This window comes from Saccoglossus kowalevskii, chromosome 4, assembly GCF_978046115.1.
Source record: "Saccoglossus kowalevskii chromosome 4, keSacKowa6.1, whole genome shotgun sequence".
NCBI classification, from domain to species: Eukaryota; Metazoa; Hemichordata; class Enteropneusta; family Harrimaniidae; genus Saccoglossus; species Saccoglossus kowalevskii.
Genome location: NC_140644.1, coordinates 44,427,566 through 44,444,878, shown reverse-complemented (window position 1 = coordinate 44,444,878; position 17,313 = coordinate 44,427,566). Strand labels below are relative to the sequence as shown.

Genomic DNA, 17,313 nt, shown 5'->3' with positions numbered 1-17,313 from the left:
TGCACTGGTGGGTGATGGCTTTATTCCCATGGTTGACTTGTCAGCTCTACATAGTGCACTGGTGGGTGATGGCTTTATTCCCATGGTTGACTTGTCAGCTCTACATAGTGCACTGGTGGGTGATGGCTTTATTCCCATGGTTGACTTGTCAGCTCTACATAGTGCACTGGTGGGTGATGGCTTTATTCCCATGGTTGGCTTGTCAGCTCTGCACAGTGCACTGGTGGGTGATGACTTTATTCCCATGGTTGACTTGTCAGCTATGCACAGTGCACTGGTGGGTGATGATTTTATTCCCATGGTTGACTTGTCAGCTCTACATAATGCACTGGTGGGTGATGGCTTTATTCCCATGGTTGACTTGTCAGCTCTACACAGTGCACTGGTGGGTGATGGCTTTATTCCCATGGTTGACTTGTCAGCTCTACATAATGCACTGGTGGGTGAGGGCTTTATTCCCATGGTTGACTTGTCAGCTCTACACAGTGCACTGGTGGGTGATGGCTTTATTCCCATGGTTGACTTGTCAGCTCTACACAGTGCACTGGTGGGTGATGGCTTTATTCCCATGGTTGGCTTGTCAGCTCTACACAGTGCACTGGTGGGTGATGGCTTTATTCCCATGGTTGACTTGTCAGCTATGCACAGTGCACTGGTGGGTGATGATTTTATTCCCATGGTTGGCTTGTCAGCTCTGCACAGTGCACTGGTGGGTGATGGCTTTATTCCCATGGTTGACTTGTCAGCTCTACATAGTGCACTGGTGGGTGATGGCTTTATTCCCATGGTTGACTTGTCAGCTCTACATAGTGCACTGGTGGGTGATGGCTTTATTCCCATGGTTGGCTTGTCAGCTCTGCACAGTGCACTGGTGGGTGATGACTTTATTCCCATGGTTGACTTGTCAGCTATGCACAGTACACTGGTGGGTGATGACTTTATTCCCATGGTTGGCTTGTCAGCTCTACACAGTGCACTGGTGGGTGATGACTTTATTCCCATGGTTGACTTGTCAGCTCTACATAATGCACTGGTGGGTGATGATTTTATTCCCATGGTTGACTTGTCAGCTCTACATAGTACACTGGTGGGTGATGACTTCATTCCCATGGTTGGCTTGTCAGCTCTACACAGTGCACTGGTGGGTGATGACTTTATTCCCATGGTTGGCTTGTCAGCTCTACACAGTACACTGGTGGGTGATGGCTTTATTCCCATGGTTGGCTTGTCAGCTCTACATAATGCACTGGTGGGTGATGGCATTATTCCCATGGTTGACTTGTCAGCTCTACATAATGCACTGGTGGGTGGTGGCTTTATTCCCATGGTTGACTTGTCAGCTCTGCACAGTGCAATGGTGGGTGATGACTTCATTCCCATGGTTGGCTTGTCAGCTCTACACAGTACACTGGTGGGTGACGGCTTTATTCCCATGGTTGGCTTGTCAGCTCTACATAATGCAATGGTGGGTGATGGCTTTATTCCCATGGTTGACTTGTCAGCTCTACATAATGCACTGGTGGGTGATGGCATTATTCCCATGGTTGACTTGTCAGCTCTACATAATGCACTGATGGGTGATGGCTTTATTCCATGGTTGGCTTGTCAGCTCTTCATAGTGCACTGGTGGGTGATGACTTTATTCCCATGGTTGGCTTGTCAGCTCTACACAGTGCACTGGTGGGTGATGGCTTTATTCCCATTATTGGCTTGTCAGCTCTTCATAGTGCACTAGTGGGTGATGGCTTTATTCCCATGGTTGACTTGTCAGCTCTACACAGTACACTGGTGGGTGATGGCTTTATTCCCATTATTGGCTTGTCAGCTCTACACAGTACACTGGTGGGTGATGACTTTATTCCCATGGTTGGCTTGTCAGCTCTACATAGTGCACTGGTGGGTGATGGCTTTATTCCCATGGTTGGCTTGTCAGCTCTACACAGTGCACTGGTGGGTGATGACTTTATTCCCATGGTTGGCTTGTCAGCTCTACATAGTGCACTGGTGGGTGATGGCTTTATTCCCATGGTTGGCTTGTCAGCTCTACATAATGCACTGGTGGGTGGTGGCTTTATTCCCATGGTTGACTTGTCAGCTCTGCATAGTGCACTGGTGGGTGATGGCTTTATTCCCATGGTTGGCTTGTCAGCTCTACACAGTGCACTGGTGGGTGATGACTTTATTCCCATGGTTGGCTTGTCAGCTCTTCATAGTGCACTGGTGGGTGATGGCTTTATTCCCATGGTTGGCTTGTCAGCTCTACACAGTACACTGGTGGGTGATGGCTTTATTCCCATGGTTGGCTTGTCAGCTCTACACAGTGCACTGGTGGGTGATGGCTTTATTCCCATGGTTGACTTGTCAGCTCTACACAGTGCACTGGTGGGTGATGACTTTATTCCCATGGTTGACTTGTCAGCTCTACATAGTGCACTGGTGGGTGATGGCTTTATTCCCATGGTTGACTTGTCAGCTCTACACAGTGCACTGGTGGGTGATGACTTTATTCCCATGGTTGACTTGTCAGCTCTACATAGTGCAATGGTGGGTGATGGCTTTATTCCCATGGTTGACTTGTCAGCTCTGCACAGTGCACTGGTGGGTGATGGCTTTATTCCCATGGTTGGCTTGTCAGCTCTACATAATGCACTGGTGGGTGGTGGCTTTATTCCCATGGTTGACTTGTCAGCTCTGCATAGTGCACTGGTGGGTGATGGCTTTATTCCCATGGTTGGCTTGTCAGCTCTACACAGTGCACTGGTGGGTGATGGCTTTATTCCCATGGTTGGCTTGTCAGCTCTACACAGTGCAATGGTGGGTGATGACTTTATTCCCATGGTTGACTTGTCAGCTCTGCATAGTGCACTGGTGGGTGATGACTTTATTCCCATGGTTGGCTTGTCAGCTCTACACAGTGCACTGGTAGGTGATGACTTTATTCCCATGGTTGGCTTGTCAGCTCTACACAGTGCACTGGTGGGTGATGACTTTATTCCCATGGTTGACTTGTCAGCTCTACACAGTACACTGGTGGGTGATGGCTTTATTCCCATGGTTGGCTTGTCAGCTCTACACAGTACACTGGTGGGTGATGGCTTTATTCCCATGGTTGACTTGTCAGCTCTGCATAGTGCAATGGTGGGGTGATGGCTTTATTCCCATGGTTGGCTTGTCAGCTCTACACAGTGCACTGGTGGGTGATGGTTTTATTCCCATTGTTGACTTGTCAGCTCTGCATAGTGCACTGGTGGGTGATGGCTTTATTCCCATGGTTGGCTTGTCAGCTCTACACAGTACACTGGTGGGTGATGGCTTTATTCCCATGGTTGGCTTGTCAGCTCTACACAGTACACTGGTGGGTGATGATTTTATTCACATGGTTGGCTTGTCAGCTCTACACAGTACACTGGTGGGTGATGGCTTTATTCCCATGGTTGACTTGTCAGCTCTACATAATGCACTGGTGGGTGGTGGCTTTATTCCCATGGTTTACTTGTCAGCTCTACACAGTACACTGGTGGGTGATGACTTTATTCCCATGGTTGGCTTGTCAGCTCTACATAGTGCACTGGTAGGTGATGATTTTATTCCATGGTTGGCTTGTCAGCTCTACACAGTACACTGGTGGGTGATGGCTTTATTCCCATGGTTGGCTTGTCAGCTCTACACAGTACACTGGTGGGTGATGATTTTATTCCCATGGTTGGCTTGTCAGCTCTACACAGTACACTGGTGGGTGATGGTTTTATTCCCATGGTTGGCTTGTCAGCTCTACACAGTGCACTGGTGGGTGGTGGCTTTATTCCCATGGTTGGCTTGTCAGCTCTACACAGTGCACTAGTGAGTGATGACTTTATTCCCATGGTTGGCTTGTCATCTCTACACAATGCACTGGTGGGTGGTGGCTTTATTCCCATGGTTGGCTTGTCAGCTCTACACAGTGCACTAGTGAGTGATGACTTTATTCCCATGGTTGGCTTGTCAGCTCTACACAGTGCACTGGTGGGTGATGGTTTTATTCCCATGGTTGACTTGTCAGCTCTACATAGTGCACTGGTGGGTGATGGCTTTATTCCCATGGTTGACTTGTCAGCTCTACATAGTGCACTGGTGGGTGGTGGCTTTATTCCCATGGTTGGCTTGTCAGCTCTACACAGTGCACTAGTGAGTGATGACTTTATTCCCATGGTTGGCTTGTCAGCTCTACACAGTGCACTGGTGGGTGATGGTTTTATTCCCATGGTTGACTTGTCAGCTCTACATAGTGCACTGGTGGGTGATGGCTTTATTCCCATGGTTGACTTGTCAGCTCTACATAGTGCACTGGTGGGTGATGACTTTATTCCCATGGTTGACTTGTCAGCTCTGCATAGTGCACTGGTGGGTGATGGCTTTATTCCCATGGTTGACTTGTCAGCTCTACATAGTGCACTGGTGGGTGATGACTTTATTCCCATGGTTGGCTTGTCAGCTCTACACAGTGCACTAGTGAGTGATGACTTTATTCCCATGGTTGGCTTGTCAGCTCTACACAGTGCACTGGTGGGTGATGGCTTTATTCCCATGGTTGACTTGTCAGCTCTACACAGTACACTGGTGGGTGATGGCTTTATTCCCATGGTTGACTTGTCAGCTCTACACAGTGCACTGGTGGGTGATGGCTTTATTCCCATGGTTGACTTGTCAGCTCTGCATAGTGCAATGGTGGGTGATGGCTTTATTCCCATGGTTGGCTTGTCAGCTCTACACAGTGCACTGGTGGGTGATGACTTTATTCCCATGGTTGACTTGTCAGCTCTACATAGTGCAATGGTGGGTGATGGCTTTATTCCCATGGTTGGCTTGTCAGCTCTACACAGTGCACTGGTGGGTGATGACTTTATTCCCATGGTTGACTTGTCAGCTCTACACAGTGCACTGGTGGGTGATGGCTTTATTCCCATGGTTGACTTGTCAGCTCTGCATAGTGCAATGGTGGGTGATGGCTTTATTCCCATGGTTGGCTTGTCAGCTCTACACAGTGCACTGGTGGGTGATGACTTTATTCCCATGGTTGACTTGTCAGCTCTACACAGTGCACTGGTGGGTGATGGCTTTATTCCCATGGTTGGCTTGTCAGCTCTACACAGTGCAATGGTGGGTGATGGCTTTATTCCCATGGTTGGCTTGTCAGCTCTACACAGTGCACTGGTGGGTGATGGCTTTATTCCCATGGTTGACTTGTCAGCTCTGCACAGTGCACTGGTGGGTGATGGCTTTATTCCCATTGTTGACTTGTCAGCTCTACACGGTGCACTGGTGGGTGATGACTTTATTCCCATGGTTGACTTGTCAGCTCTGCACAGTGCACTGGTGGGTGATGACTTTATTCCCATTGTTGACTTGTCAGCTCTACACAGTACACTGGTGGGTGATGGCTTTATTCCCATGGTTGGCTTGTCAGCTCTACACAGTACACTGGTGGGTGATGGCTTTATTCCCATGGTTGGCTTGTCAGCTCTACATAGTGCACTGGTGGGTGATGGCTTTATTCCCATGGTTGGCTTGTCAGCTCTACACAGTGCAATGGTGGGTGATGGCTTTATTCCCATGGTTGGCTTGTCAGCTCTACACAGTGCACTGGTGGGTGATGGCTTTATTCCCATGGTTGGCTTGTCAGCTCTACACAGTGCAATGGTGGGTGATGATTTTATTCCCATGGTTGGCTTGTCAGCTCTACACAGTGCACTGGTGGGTGATGGCTTTATTCCCATGGTTGACTTGTCAGCTCTACACACTACACTAGTGAGTGATGGCTTTATTCCCATGGTTGGCTTGTCAGCTCTACACAGTACACTGGTGGGTGATGGCTTTATTCCCATGGTTGGCTTGTCAGCTCTACACAGTGCACTGGTGGATGATGGCTTTATTCCCATGGTTGGCTTGTCAGCTCTACACAGTACACTGGTGGGTGATGGCTTTATTCCCATGGTTGGCTTGTCAGCTCTACACAGTACACTGGTGGATGATGATTTTATTCCCATGGTTGACTTGTCAGCTCTACACAGTGCACTGGTGGGTGATGACTTTATTCCCATGGTTGACTTGTCAGCTCTACATAGTGCACTGGTGGGTGATGGTTTTATTCCCATGGTTGACTTGTCAGCTCTACACAGTGCACTGGTGGGTGATGGCTTTATTCCCATGGTTGACTTGTCAGCTCTACACAGTACACTGGTGGGTGATGGCTTTATTCCCATGGTTGACTTGTCAGCTCTACATAGTGCACTGGTAGGTGATGACTTTATTCCCATGGTTGACTTGTCAGCTCTACATAGTGCAATGGTGGGTGATGGCTTTATTCCCATGGTTGGCTTGTCAGCTCTACACAGTGCACTGGTGGGTGATGACTTTATTCCCATGGTTGACTTGTCAGCTCTACACAGTGCACTGGTGGGTGATGGCTTTATTCCCATGGTTGACTTGTCAGCTCTACACAGTACACTGGTGGGTGATGGCTTTATTCCCATGGTTGGCTTATCAGCTCTACATAGTGCACTGGTGGGTGATGGCTTTATTCCCATGGTTGACTTGTCAGCTCTACACAGTGCACTGGTGGGTGATGACTTTATTCCCATGGTTGACTTGTCAGCTCTACACAGTGCACTGGTGGGTGATGACTTTATTCCCATGGTTGGCCTGTCAGCTCTACATAGTGCAATGATGGGTGATGACTTTATTCCCATGGTTGGCTTATCAGCTCTGCACAGTGCACTGGTGGGTGATGACTTTATTCCCATGGTTGACTTGTCAGCTCTACACAGTGCACTGGTAGGTGATGACTTTATTCCCATGGTTGACTTGTCAGCTCTACACAGTGCACTGGTGGGTGATGACTTTATTCCCATGGTTGGCTTGTCAGCTCTACACAGTGCACTGGTGGGTGATGACTTTATTCCCATGGTTGGCTTGTCAGCTCTACACAGTACACTGGTGGGTGATGACTTTATTCCCATGGTTGACTTGTCAGCTCTACACAGTGCACTGGTAGGTGATGGCTTTATTCCCATGGTTGACTTGTCAGCTCTACACAGTGCACTGGTAGGTGATGGCTTTATTCCATGGTTGACTTGTCAGCTCTACATAGTGCACTGGTGGGTGATGGCTTTATTCCCATGGTTGACTTGTCAGCTCTACATAGTACACTGGTGGGTGATGGCTTTATTCCCATGGTTGACTTGTCAGCTCTACACAGTACACTGGTGGGTGATGGCTTTATTCCCATGGTTGACTTGTCAGCTCTACATAGTACACTGGTGGGTGATGGCTTTATTCCCATGGTTGGCTTGTCAGCTCTACACAGTACACTGGTGGGTGATGACTTTATTCCCATGGTTGACTTGTCAGCTCTACACAGTGCACTGGTAGGTGATGACTTTATTCCCATGGTTGACTTGTCAGCTCTACACAGTGCACTGGTAGGTGATGGCTTTATTCCCATGGTTGACTTGTCAGCTCTACATAATGCAATGGTGGGTGATGGCTTTATTCCCATGGTTGGCTTGTCAGCTCTACACAGTGCACTGGTGGGTGATGACTTTATTCCCATGGTTGACTTGTCAGCTCTACACAGTGCACTGGTAGGTGATGGCTTTATTCCCATGGTTGACTTGTCAGCTCTACACAGTGCACTGGTAGGTGATGGCTTTATTCCATGGTTGACTTGTCAGCTCTACATAGTGCACTGGTGGGTGATGGCTTTATTCCCATGGTTGACTTGTCAGCTCTACATAGTACACTGGTGGGTGATGGCTTTATTCCCATGGTTGACTTGTCAGCTCTACACAGTACACTGGTGGGTGATGGCTTTATTCCCATGGTTGACTTGTCAGCTCTACATAGTACACTGGTGGGTGATGGCTTTATTCCCATGGTTGGCTTGTCAGCTCTACACAGTACACTGGTGGGTGATGACTTTATTCCCATGGTTGGCTTGTCAGCTCTACACAGTGCACTGGTAGGTGATGACTTTATTCCCATGGTTGACTTGTCAGCTCTACATAGTACACTGGTGGGTGATGGCTTTATTCCCATGGTTGACTTGTCAGCTCTACACAGTACACTGGTGGGTGATGGCTTCATTCCCATGGTTGACTTGTCAGCTCTACACAGTGCACTGGTAGGTGATGGCTTTATTCCCATGGTTGACTTGTCAGCTCTACATAGTGCACTGGTAGGTGATGACTTTATTCCCATGGTTGACTTGTCAGCTCTACACAGTGCACTGGTAGGTGATGACTTTATTCCCATGGTTGACTTGTCAGCTCTGCACAGTACACTGGTGGGTGATGGCTTTATTCCCATGGTTGACTTGTCAGCTCTACACAGTGCAATGGTGGGTGATGACTTTATTCCCATGGTTGACTTGTCAGCTCTACACAGTGCACTGGTAGGTGATGACTTTATTCCCATGGTTGGCTTGTCAGCTCTACATAGTGCACTGGTGGGTGATGGCTTTATTCCCATGGTTGACTTGTCAGCTCTGCACAGTACACTGGTAGGTGATGGCTTTATTCCCATGGTTGGCTTGTCAGCTCTACACAGTACACTGGTGGGTGATGGCTTTATTCCCATGGTTGACTTGTCAGCTCTACACAGTGCAATGGTGGGTGATGGCTTTATTCCCATGGTTGACTTGTCAGCTCTACATAGTGCACTGGTGGGTGATGGCTTTATTCCCATGGTTGACTTGTCAGCTCTACACAGTGCAATGGTGGGTGATGGCTTTATTCCCATGGTTGACTTGTCAGCTCTACATAATGCACTGGTGGGTGATGGCTTTATTCCCATGGTTGACTTGTCAGCTCTACATAGTGCACTGGTGGGTGATGACTTTATTCCCATGGTTGACTTGTCAGCTCTGCACAGTGCACTGGTGGGTGATGACTTTATTCCCATGGTTGGCTTGTCAGCTCTGCACAGTGCACTGGTGGGTGATGACTTTATTCCCATGGTTGCAGCCTGATAAGGGGACTAATACTTTGGCTCTGTATATCTGTATGTGTGCTACCAGCATGTTACTCTGCAGTAGATAAACAAAAATTGATAGTGACTATAATAACTATGTCAATGCATTCTAGATATTATTGATTTCTTAATAATCAATAACTTTGGTAATCATATTTTTTGTATCAAATTAAATAAAATCATAGATTGCTATGACAACAATTTTTATTACAGCTTTGATTACTTACTCTGACATGTGCAAGTTTAAATAAGTGCTTTTGTTTACAGACAAACCTAAAGTTGGAATTATACGTGAGGAAGGCAGCAATGGTGACAGAGAAATGATATCATCATTCTACATGGCTGGATTTGAGGTGTGGGATGTCAACATGCAGGATTTATGTACGGCAAAAGTCACATTGGATCACTTTCGTGGTGTTGTGTTTGTTGGAGGGTTCAGCTATGCAGATGTGTGTGGGTCTGCCAAAGGTTGGTCATTGATGGAATTATAACTATCTGAATTTGTTCACCATATTGATAACCATATTAATTAATTATCATATTGATTACCATATCGATTACCATATGACAGAACCCCACACCCTCCTTTTGGCTTTCGTTGTGAATGGAAATTATGTTCACTAGTAATGCTGTGTAATCTCGAAAGCCACGGGAAGGGTGTGGGGTTCTGTCATATTACCATATTGATTACCATTGAAGTGTGTTTCAACAGTTTTAGCAATTTATGTTAATTGTATAAAATCTAAATCAATAATGAATCTCTCATCGTGCCACTTTGAATGGAATTAAGTGTCTGTGGCAAGGTATGTAGATTTAATATGACACTGTGGGGGATTCATTATGGTTCATCACCATCTGAATTTTAAAAAATTAGTTAAATTGGGGGGCTTTTTAATAATAATAGCAATAATATGTAATTTATAAAGCGCCAGTATTCAAAACAAGGTAATGTTCAATGGCGCTGTACATAGAGATGACTAGTTGTTAAAGGCTTTCCTAAAAAGATGAGTCTTGAAACAGTTCAAAGTTGGTGACTTGCGTAGTTCAGGTGGTAATGTGTTCCAAAGCCGTGGTGTAGCACATGAGAAAGAACGTTATAACTATGACGTCATCAAAACTTTTAATTCTCTCTGTCAGCATCCTTTATTCTATGCTTTTGTCATATTACCTCAAACCCTGCAAATAGAATTGTGCATGGAATCATGGGAAAAAATGTTATAATAGAGGATATGTGGGCAGTGTTTCCAGTGTTTATATTATTGTGTATTTATCTGTGTAGGATGGGCGGCAGCAGTTTTATTTAACCAAACAGTTCGTGCACAGTTTGATGCTTTCCGTGCTCGTCATGATACTTTCTCTCTTGGTGTATGTAATGGCTGTCAACTAATGGGACTTCTTGGATGGATAGCACCTGCTGACATTCAAGGTAAAAATGACTAAACACATAGTATCGTCAAAATAATCATCTGTAAAGTCAGAATAAAACAAGTGTATGTGAATATTGTGAATTTTAGTTGCTGTTTATTTGAATATTACTATTACTGTAATTCCAACTATGTGCTCACTTAAAGGTGATGAACATGCAGAAAAATAAGACACAGTTGCCTCTTGATGTCCATTTCGAATTTGAAAAAAGTAATATGAATTAAGCAACTATAATCACACGATTTGTCTACTTTTGCTGCTTTCATTGATTTACGACAGCAATTAATAGTATCCATGGAAATGCATTGATGTATAAACTGCTCATTAATGGTGTGAATAAAAAAATGTATAAAACCATAATTGTAATTAGTTCCTGTAACTTATAACATCTGGAGTAATATTTTAGAATCCTCTGGGTGTGTTTAGTACTTTATGTGGGACATGCATGTATGCACATGTAGTGGTTTAGAGATTGATCTAAGATGGCTGACTGACAGCCATATTGTTTTTTTTTAATGTTGTATCTTATACATGCTTTGTGAGTTTTTGTTCAAATGTAATACATACATATACATTATGACTCATTTCACAAAGTAAATGACATGATTTTAAATTTTTTAATGTTTTGTGGTGACTTAGACTGGACAGCTCTTGGAGCTGCAAGTCACACAGTTCATACCAAACTTCACAATATTTATCATTGATATGTTTCGGACACAAATGCACACTTCTCTAATACCATTCAAGTGCAAATATACTTTTTTATCACATCTCACTGTTATGCATGCTGTGATTGGTTGAGACTAAGTCACATGATGTTGAAATAGATATTACATGGTATATCATGGGTCGCTGAAACTACAGCGCAAAAATGTACGACAAAATCGCCACTGAAATGTCGCAACTGTGGCATGTTCTATGCTGTGAGCATTTGTATGTGTGTCACAGAGAAGCTCTTAGCTGAGTGACTTGTGAATAGAAGGTGTGGTACAATCGTGGGCAGGCAACAAATTGTGATATTACCCTCACAAACATGTGTTATTATTTAATTATGTCATTCAACAATGTATATGAACCATTTACTCACTGTATACAATAATTCACAGTAACATCAACCATCCATAGGAAATAATTACTGAGTCTACAGTCCTATTAGTCCCCGTTCGGACAAAGTCCAAAAACGGGGACTTACAATTCGGTCTCCGTCCGTCAGTGCATCCTTCCAGAGTCATATCTCAGAATCCCTTGGACCGATTCCGTTCATTCTTTGCATGTGCCTAGTACTTTATGTGGGACATATGCACATGCAGTGGTTTAGCGATTTGATTCAAAATGGCCAACTGGAAGCCATCTTGTTTTTTTTAAAATGCTTTGTCAGTTTTCATTCAAACTTGGTACAAAGATTATACATGTTAGGATGCATGTCCATGACAATTTCTTTCGCAATTGGATCAAAGATGGCCGACTGGCAGGCATCTTGTTTGTTTTTGACTCCCATGTGCGAAGCACAAAATGGGAGTCTTTGCAGTTAGTGTGTCTGTATGTGTGTGTGTGTGTGTATGTGTGTCCAACTGTTCCACTGCTATCTCAAGAACCATACATCGGTTTTTGATGAAACTTGGTGCATAGATGCTCTGGGCCAATGCGCAGATTTGATTAGGTTTTGGTAAAAATCCATGCTCGTTAACTACCTAATTTGCATGATAATTAGCTAAGTTTTAGCTGTTCTATGACTGTTCCACTGATATCTAAAGAACCACTCATTGGCTTTTGATGAAACTTGGTACATAGATGCTCTGAACATATGCGCAGATTTGATTAGTTTTTGGTAAAAATCCGTGCATATTAATTACCTAATTTGCATGATAATTAGCTATTTTTTAGTGGTTCCATGACTGTTCCACTGATATCTAACCAACCACTCATTGGATTTTGATGAAACTTGGTACATAGATGCTCTGAACTAATGCTAGGTTTTGATTAGTTTTTGGTAATAATCCGTGGATACTAATTACCTAATTTGCATAATGATTAGTCAATTTTCGATTTTTCCACTGATATCTCAAGTACTAATCATCACATTTCAATGAAACTTGGTACATAGATGTCATACGACACTGCACAGACCTGATAGTTTTTATGGTAATATCAGTACATATAATTACCTAATTTGCATAATTAATTAATTTTCAGCTTTACATTGAAATGAAACTTGGTACTTACATACCCAAGGACTTTGCAGAGATTGATTGTTTCGGATAAATATTTGTGCATATTAATCACCTAATTTGCATAATTAGTTAATTTTCAGCTTTTCCACGGGTATCTCAAGTACTAATCATCGCATTTCAATGAAACTTGGTACATAGATCCTTCAGGACTATGCAGAGACCTGATTAGTCTCAGGGTAAATAATTGTGCATATTAATTACCTAATTTGCATAATTAATTTTCAGCTTTTCTACTGATATCTAAAGTACTAATCATCACATTTCAATGAATCTAAAATTATGCAGAGACCCAATTAGTTTTTGGTGAATATTTGTGCATATTAATCACCTAATTTGCATAATTAACCAATTTCCAACTTTCACACTGATATCTCAGGAACTAATCATCACATATCAATGAATGTTTATACATGGATGCTGTAGGACAATAGACAGACCTGGATAATTGTGGGTTAAAATCTGTACATATTAATTACCCAATTTGCATAATTAACCAATTTTAAGCTTTCACACTGATATCTAAAGTACTAATTTCCATTTTAATGAAACTTAGTACAAAGATGCTCTAGGACAATGTACAAACCTAATTAGTTTGGGGTAAAACTGTTCATATTATTTTCCTAATTAGCATAATAATTCATAATTTTTTGGTTCTAATCACATTTCAATTAAACTTGGTACATAGAGTTTTTGTTACATTGCGTAGACCTCATTAGTTTTACAATCAAATCTGTTCATGTTAATTTTCTGATTTGCATAATTAGTTTTCAGCTAAGTAATTTCAAATTATATTTAATGTGTCTCTAATACTCTCAGCACATGGGAGTTCTTTCTAAGCTTTCTTTGATTTGAAATGTGGTATCTTGGACATGCTTTTTCAGTTTTTATTCAAATTTTGCACATACTTTATACATGTTGGAATACATGTCCATGACAGTTTGTTTCAAAATTGGATCAAGGATGGCTGATTGACAGCCATCTGAATTTTTGGCCTTACGACTATATTTTCGAGATTTATGTACCATTTTCCTTCAAATTTGGCACATACATCATACGTGTCACTTTGTTTCATAATCAGATAAAAGATGCCCGAATAACGGCTGTTTTTATTTTTGGCCATATTACTATTATCTCTGTAACCCATGTATCATTTTCATTGATATTTAGTATGTCATAAATGGGTACATGTCAATTGAATGTGGCTGACTGGCGGCCATCTTGTTTGTTTAAAATGTGATAACTTGGACGTGCTTTCACTTGTGATCTATGTTTTTCTTTGCTATGTCTTAAACTGAAGGGGTCATCACGCAACACATGTTCGAATTTGATGTAAATAAACAATCTGTTGTATACGCCATTTGGGACTCGAGTTTCAAGGACACACTCGCGACAACCCCTCCAATTTAATATGACGAGCACAAAAAGAACTTTAAAGAAATTTTCAATGACTTGTATTTTATATATTTCGCAAAGTGTTATCATTGAACTATCAACAGTCCTAATGCTATATTTTTTTATACAGACCAAGATGGTGACTGTGCCTCTGCTCAACAAGGCGTCTTCTTGACTCACAATAACTCAGAGAGATTTGAATCTCGTTTTGTGAGTGTCCAGATTCAGTCAAGTCCAGCTATAATGTTGAAAGGAATGGATTGCTCCACACTTGGTGTTTGGGTGGCACATGGTGAAGGTAACATAACTATGTAATGATTTATATCCTAAATTAGCCAATGTATGCTACAATCCATATACAGTGAATAAAGGCATGAATGTTTTTTATGTCAAATATTTATAACTGTTTTATAAATTCCAATGGTTATTGAAAGCAACATGACCAATCACAGTTCATTAATGGTTGCATGGCAATATATCCACCAATGTTTTCTGGAGTGAAGTGTGAAGGTGAATGTTCTATAAACATATAAATTTCCTTAAAAAATATTCATAGCTTCATACATTTAACTTTTATTAGAGCTTGTTGAATAAATTAATGTATCCTTCTTCAAATCAATCACTGTAGCCATTAGAAATATAATTCCAGTAAAATAACTTTGTGTTGTTTATATTTATAGGTAATATGAAGTTTCTGAATGATGAGATTCTACAAAATGTGCTCAAAAATAACCTTGCTCCTATACGTTATGTAGATGATATCGGTGATGTTACAACACAATATCCATTAAATCCAAATGGTTCTCCCAATGGCATTGCTGCACTTTGCTCACGTGATGGCCGCCATCTTGCCATGATGCCGCATCCAGAGAGATGTACCTTAGTTTGGCAGTGGCCATGGATGCCTAATGAATGGAGGAAAACTTTAAAAGTATCACCTTGGTTACGCATGTTTCAAAATGCTTGTGTGTGGTGTCTTGAAAATCAGTCTTAACAATAAAACTATTTCACTAAAACAGCTCAGTTATAAATCAGAATTCCTGCTAAGACCAAATCAAATAGTGTGTTTCTAGTTTGCCTTGCAACATTGCTTTGCATTTTGAGTTTTTAACAGACACTGCTGTCCTGAAAAGATCCAAGGGACATAAGGTGTCTCACTCAACAACAATGTATGTTTGTATAAATCGAATCCTTTGTGTTCACAATGTTGTTTGAATAGTCTAGTGTCTAGGATATCACAATAAAAACTCACATTACCTACATTTGTAAATTAATTGACAGTTATACTCAACTAATCTCTTGTCAAAGAAATCATGCATGACTTCTAGCCATAAAAAAAACATGAAATATAAAAATTTTGATGAATGATTGAATATTATGAGCATTCTAAATTTGAGTACCCATGTAAAACCTGTTTAGTATGCAAATGAGTATTGCCCATGGTTGAAGTCTTCTGACATTGATGCAGGGTAAAGTGTTACAGGAATCAATTTGACACAACAGTTAATAGTATATATTGATAAAAAAACTAGTTACATTTACTGTTCATTGTAGATAACACAAAACTACGTATAGTATTCAACTTTTGTATTTTAATTGATTCCATTAGTTTGTGCTTGCGTAATAAAGATTCAATAGGTCTGCAACATTTAGTTTTTTTATTCATTACTCAAAACTCTTGATCTAAAAAAGATTTTCAGAGAATCTGCTTTAAAGGGACATCAGCTTCATTTTGGATGGTTGGAGAGTCTTAAATTTAGAGGAAAGTCCAGTGAAAAGTTAAAAATGCCTTATAAGTTGGTTGGAGAGTCGAAAGAAAGTCCAAAAGGTTGGGTGGAAGATGGTAGAAAGGGTTGATTTGAATGCTAAGTCATAAATAATGAAAATTGCCTGGAAGTTAAAAAAAATAAGGTTTAGGGAAGTCTAAAAACATGTTCTGGAAGTTGTAAGGAATATACAAAATGTTTGAAGAATCTAGTGAAATTTGCAGTAAAAGTTGTTAGTTTGGGAGGTAGATATCGGTGGTTGGGCCTAAAGACATATTTAGAAAGTTGTGAAAATTTACCATTATTGGAAAGGTGAAAATTTGTCTGAAAGGAATTTGAAATGTTGGCAGGAAAGATGACATCTTGTATCATTTTTGCATTACTCTCATTGTATACAAAGCTTATTATATATACCAACATGTTTTTGTTAAAGCCAGTCATTTTCTACAAAAGCTGGCAAACATATCCCAAAGAGAGGTATTCTGCTGCAAAGATGTGGAAATTGGTTATACCGGTAGTAAAACTAAAATCATCTGTCATATAAGACACAGATCCTAGTATGAAGCAGATTCAGTCGTCTCATTATTCTAAACTTTAACAGGATGAATCATTGAAATATAATAAAGAAATTGGTTTCCTGGTTTTTATTAGCTCCGCTGTCGACTTTGTCGAGCGGAGCTTATCATATGAGTGATTGTCCGTCCGTCGTCGTCGTCCGTGTCAATGTTTTACTTTTTCAACTTCTTGAAAACTACAAGCCTGAATGCTTTGATACTTGGTGTATATGTACCTTGGGTAGACCTCTCTCAGATTTGTTCATTTCATGATGATATCTTCAATTCTCTAATTTTGGTGAATATTTTTGGTAAAAAGTGATATTTTCGACTTTTTGTTGAAAACCGCTTTGATATTACATATATAGGTACTACATGTGGACCTCTCTCAGATTTGTTGATTTTGTAATGATATCTTCAATTCTCTAATTTTGGTGAATATTTTTGGTAAAAAGTGATATTTTCGACTTCTTGTTGAAAACCGCAAGTCCAATTGCTTTGATATTACATATATAGGTACTACATGTGGACCTCTCTCAGATTTGTTCATTTCATAATGATATCTTTAATTCTCTAATTTTGATGAATATTTTTGGTAAAAAGTGATATTTTCGACTTATTGTTGAAAACCGCAAGTCCAATTGCTTTGATATATTATACATATAGGTACTACATGTGGACCTCTCTCAGATTTGTTCATTTTCTAATGATATCTTCTGTTCTTTAATTGCCATGTGCATTGCTAACAGCGGAGCTATCTCAGCCGATAGGCTGCTTGTTTAATTTATGTAAAAATTCAGCTCCAAATAAAATAATAAATCAGCCAACGCAAAAAACTGCATGAGAAAAAGTGTGGTAGAAAGTAATAATTTGGCTGGAAAGTCTTGAGAAAGTCACATGTTGGTAAGTCAGGAGTTATAAATACTGGTTTGAAAAATC

At 41.4% G+C, this 17,313-nt stretch overlaps 1 protein-coding gene across 1 annotated transcript in view; it reads left to right on the top strand.

Moving 5' to 3' along the window:
* The window catches only part of LOC102809899 (phosphoribosylformylglycinamidine synthase-like), a 94,785-nt gene extending 79,085 nt beyond the window's left edge, over positions 1-15,700 (top strand). The window contains exons 21-24 of the mRNA XM_085498175.1: positions 9,274-9,474; positions 10,286-10,432; positions 14,185-14,352; positions 14,735-15,700. Of these exons, the coding sequence (XP_085354301.1) occupies positions 9,274-9,474; positions 10,286-10,432; positions 14,185-14,352; positions 14,735-15,048 (830 nt within the window). The 3' untranslated portion in view covers positions 15,049-15,700. The remainder of the gene's footprint in view (positions 1-9,273; positions 9,475-10,285; positions 10,433-14,184; positions 14,353-14,734) is intronic.
* Positions 15,701-17,313: the final 1,613 nt, after the last annotated feature.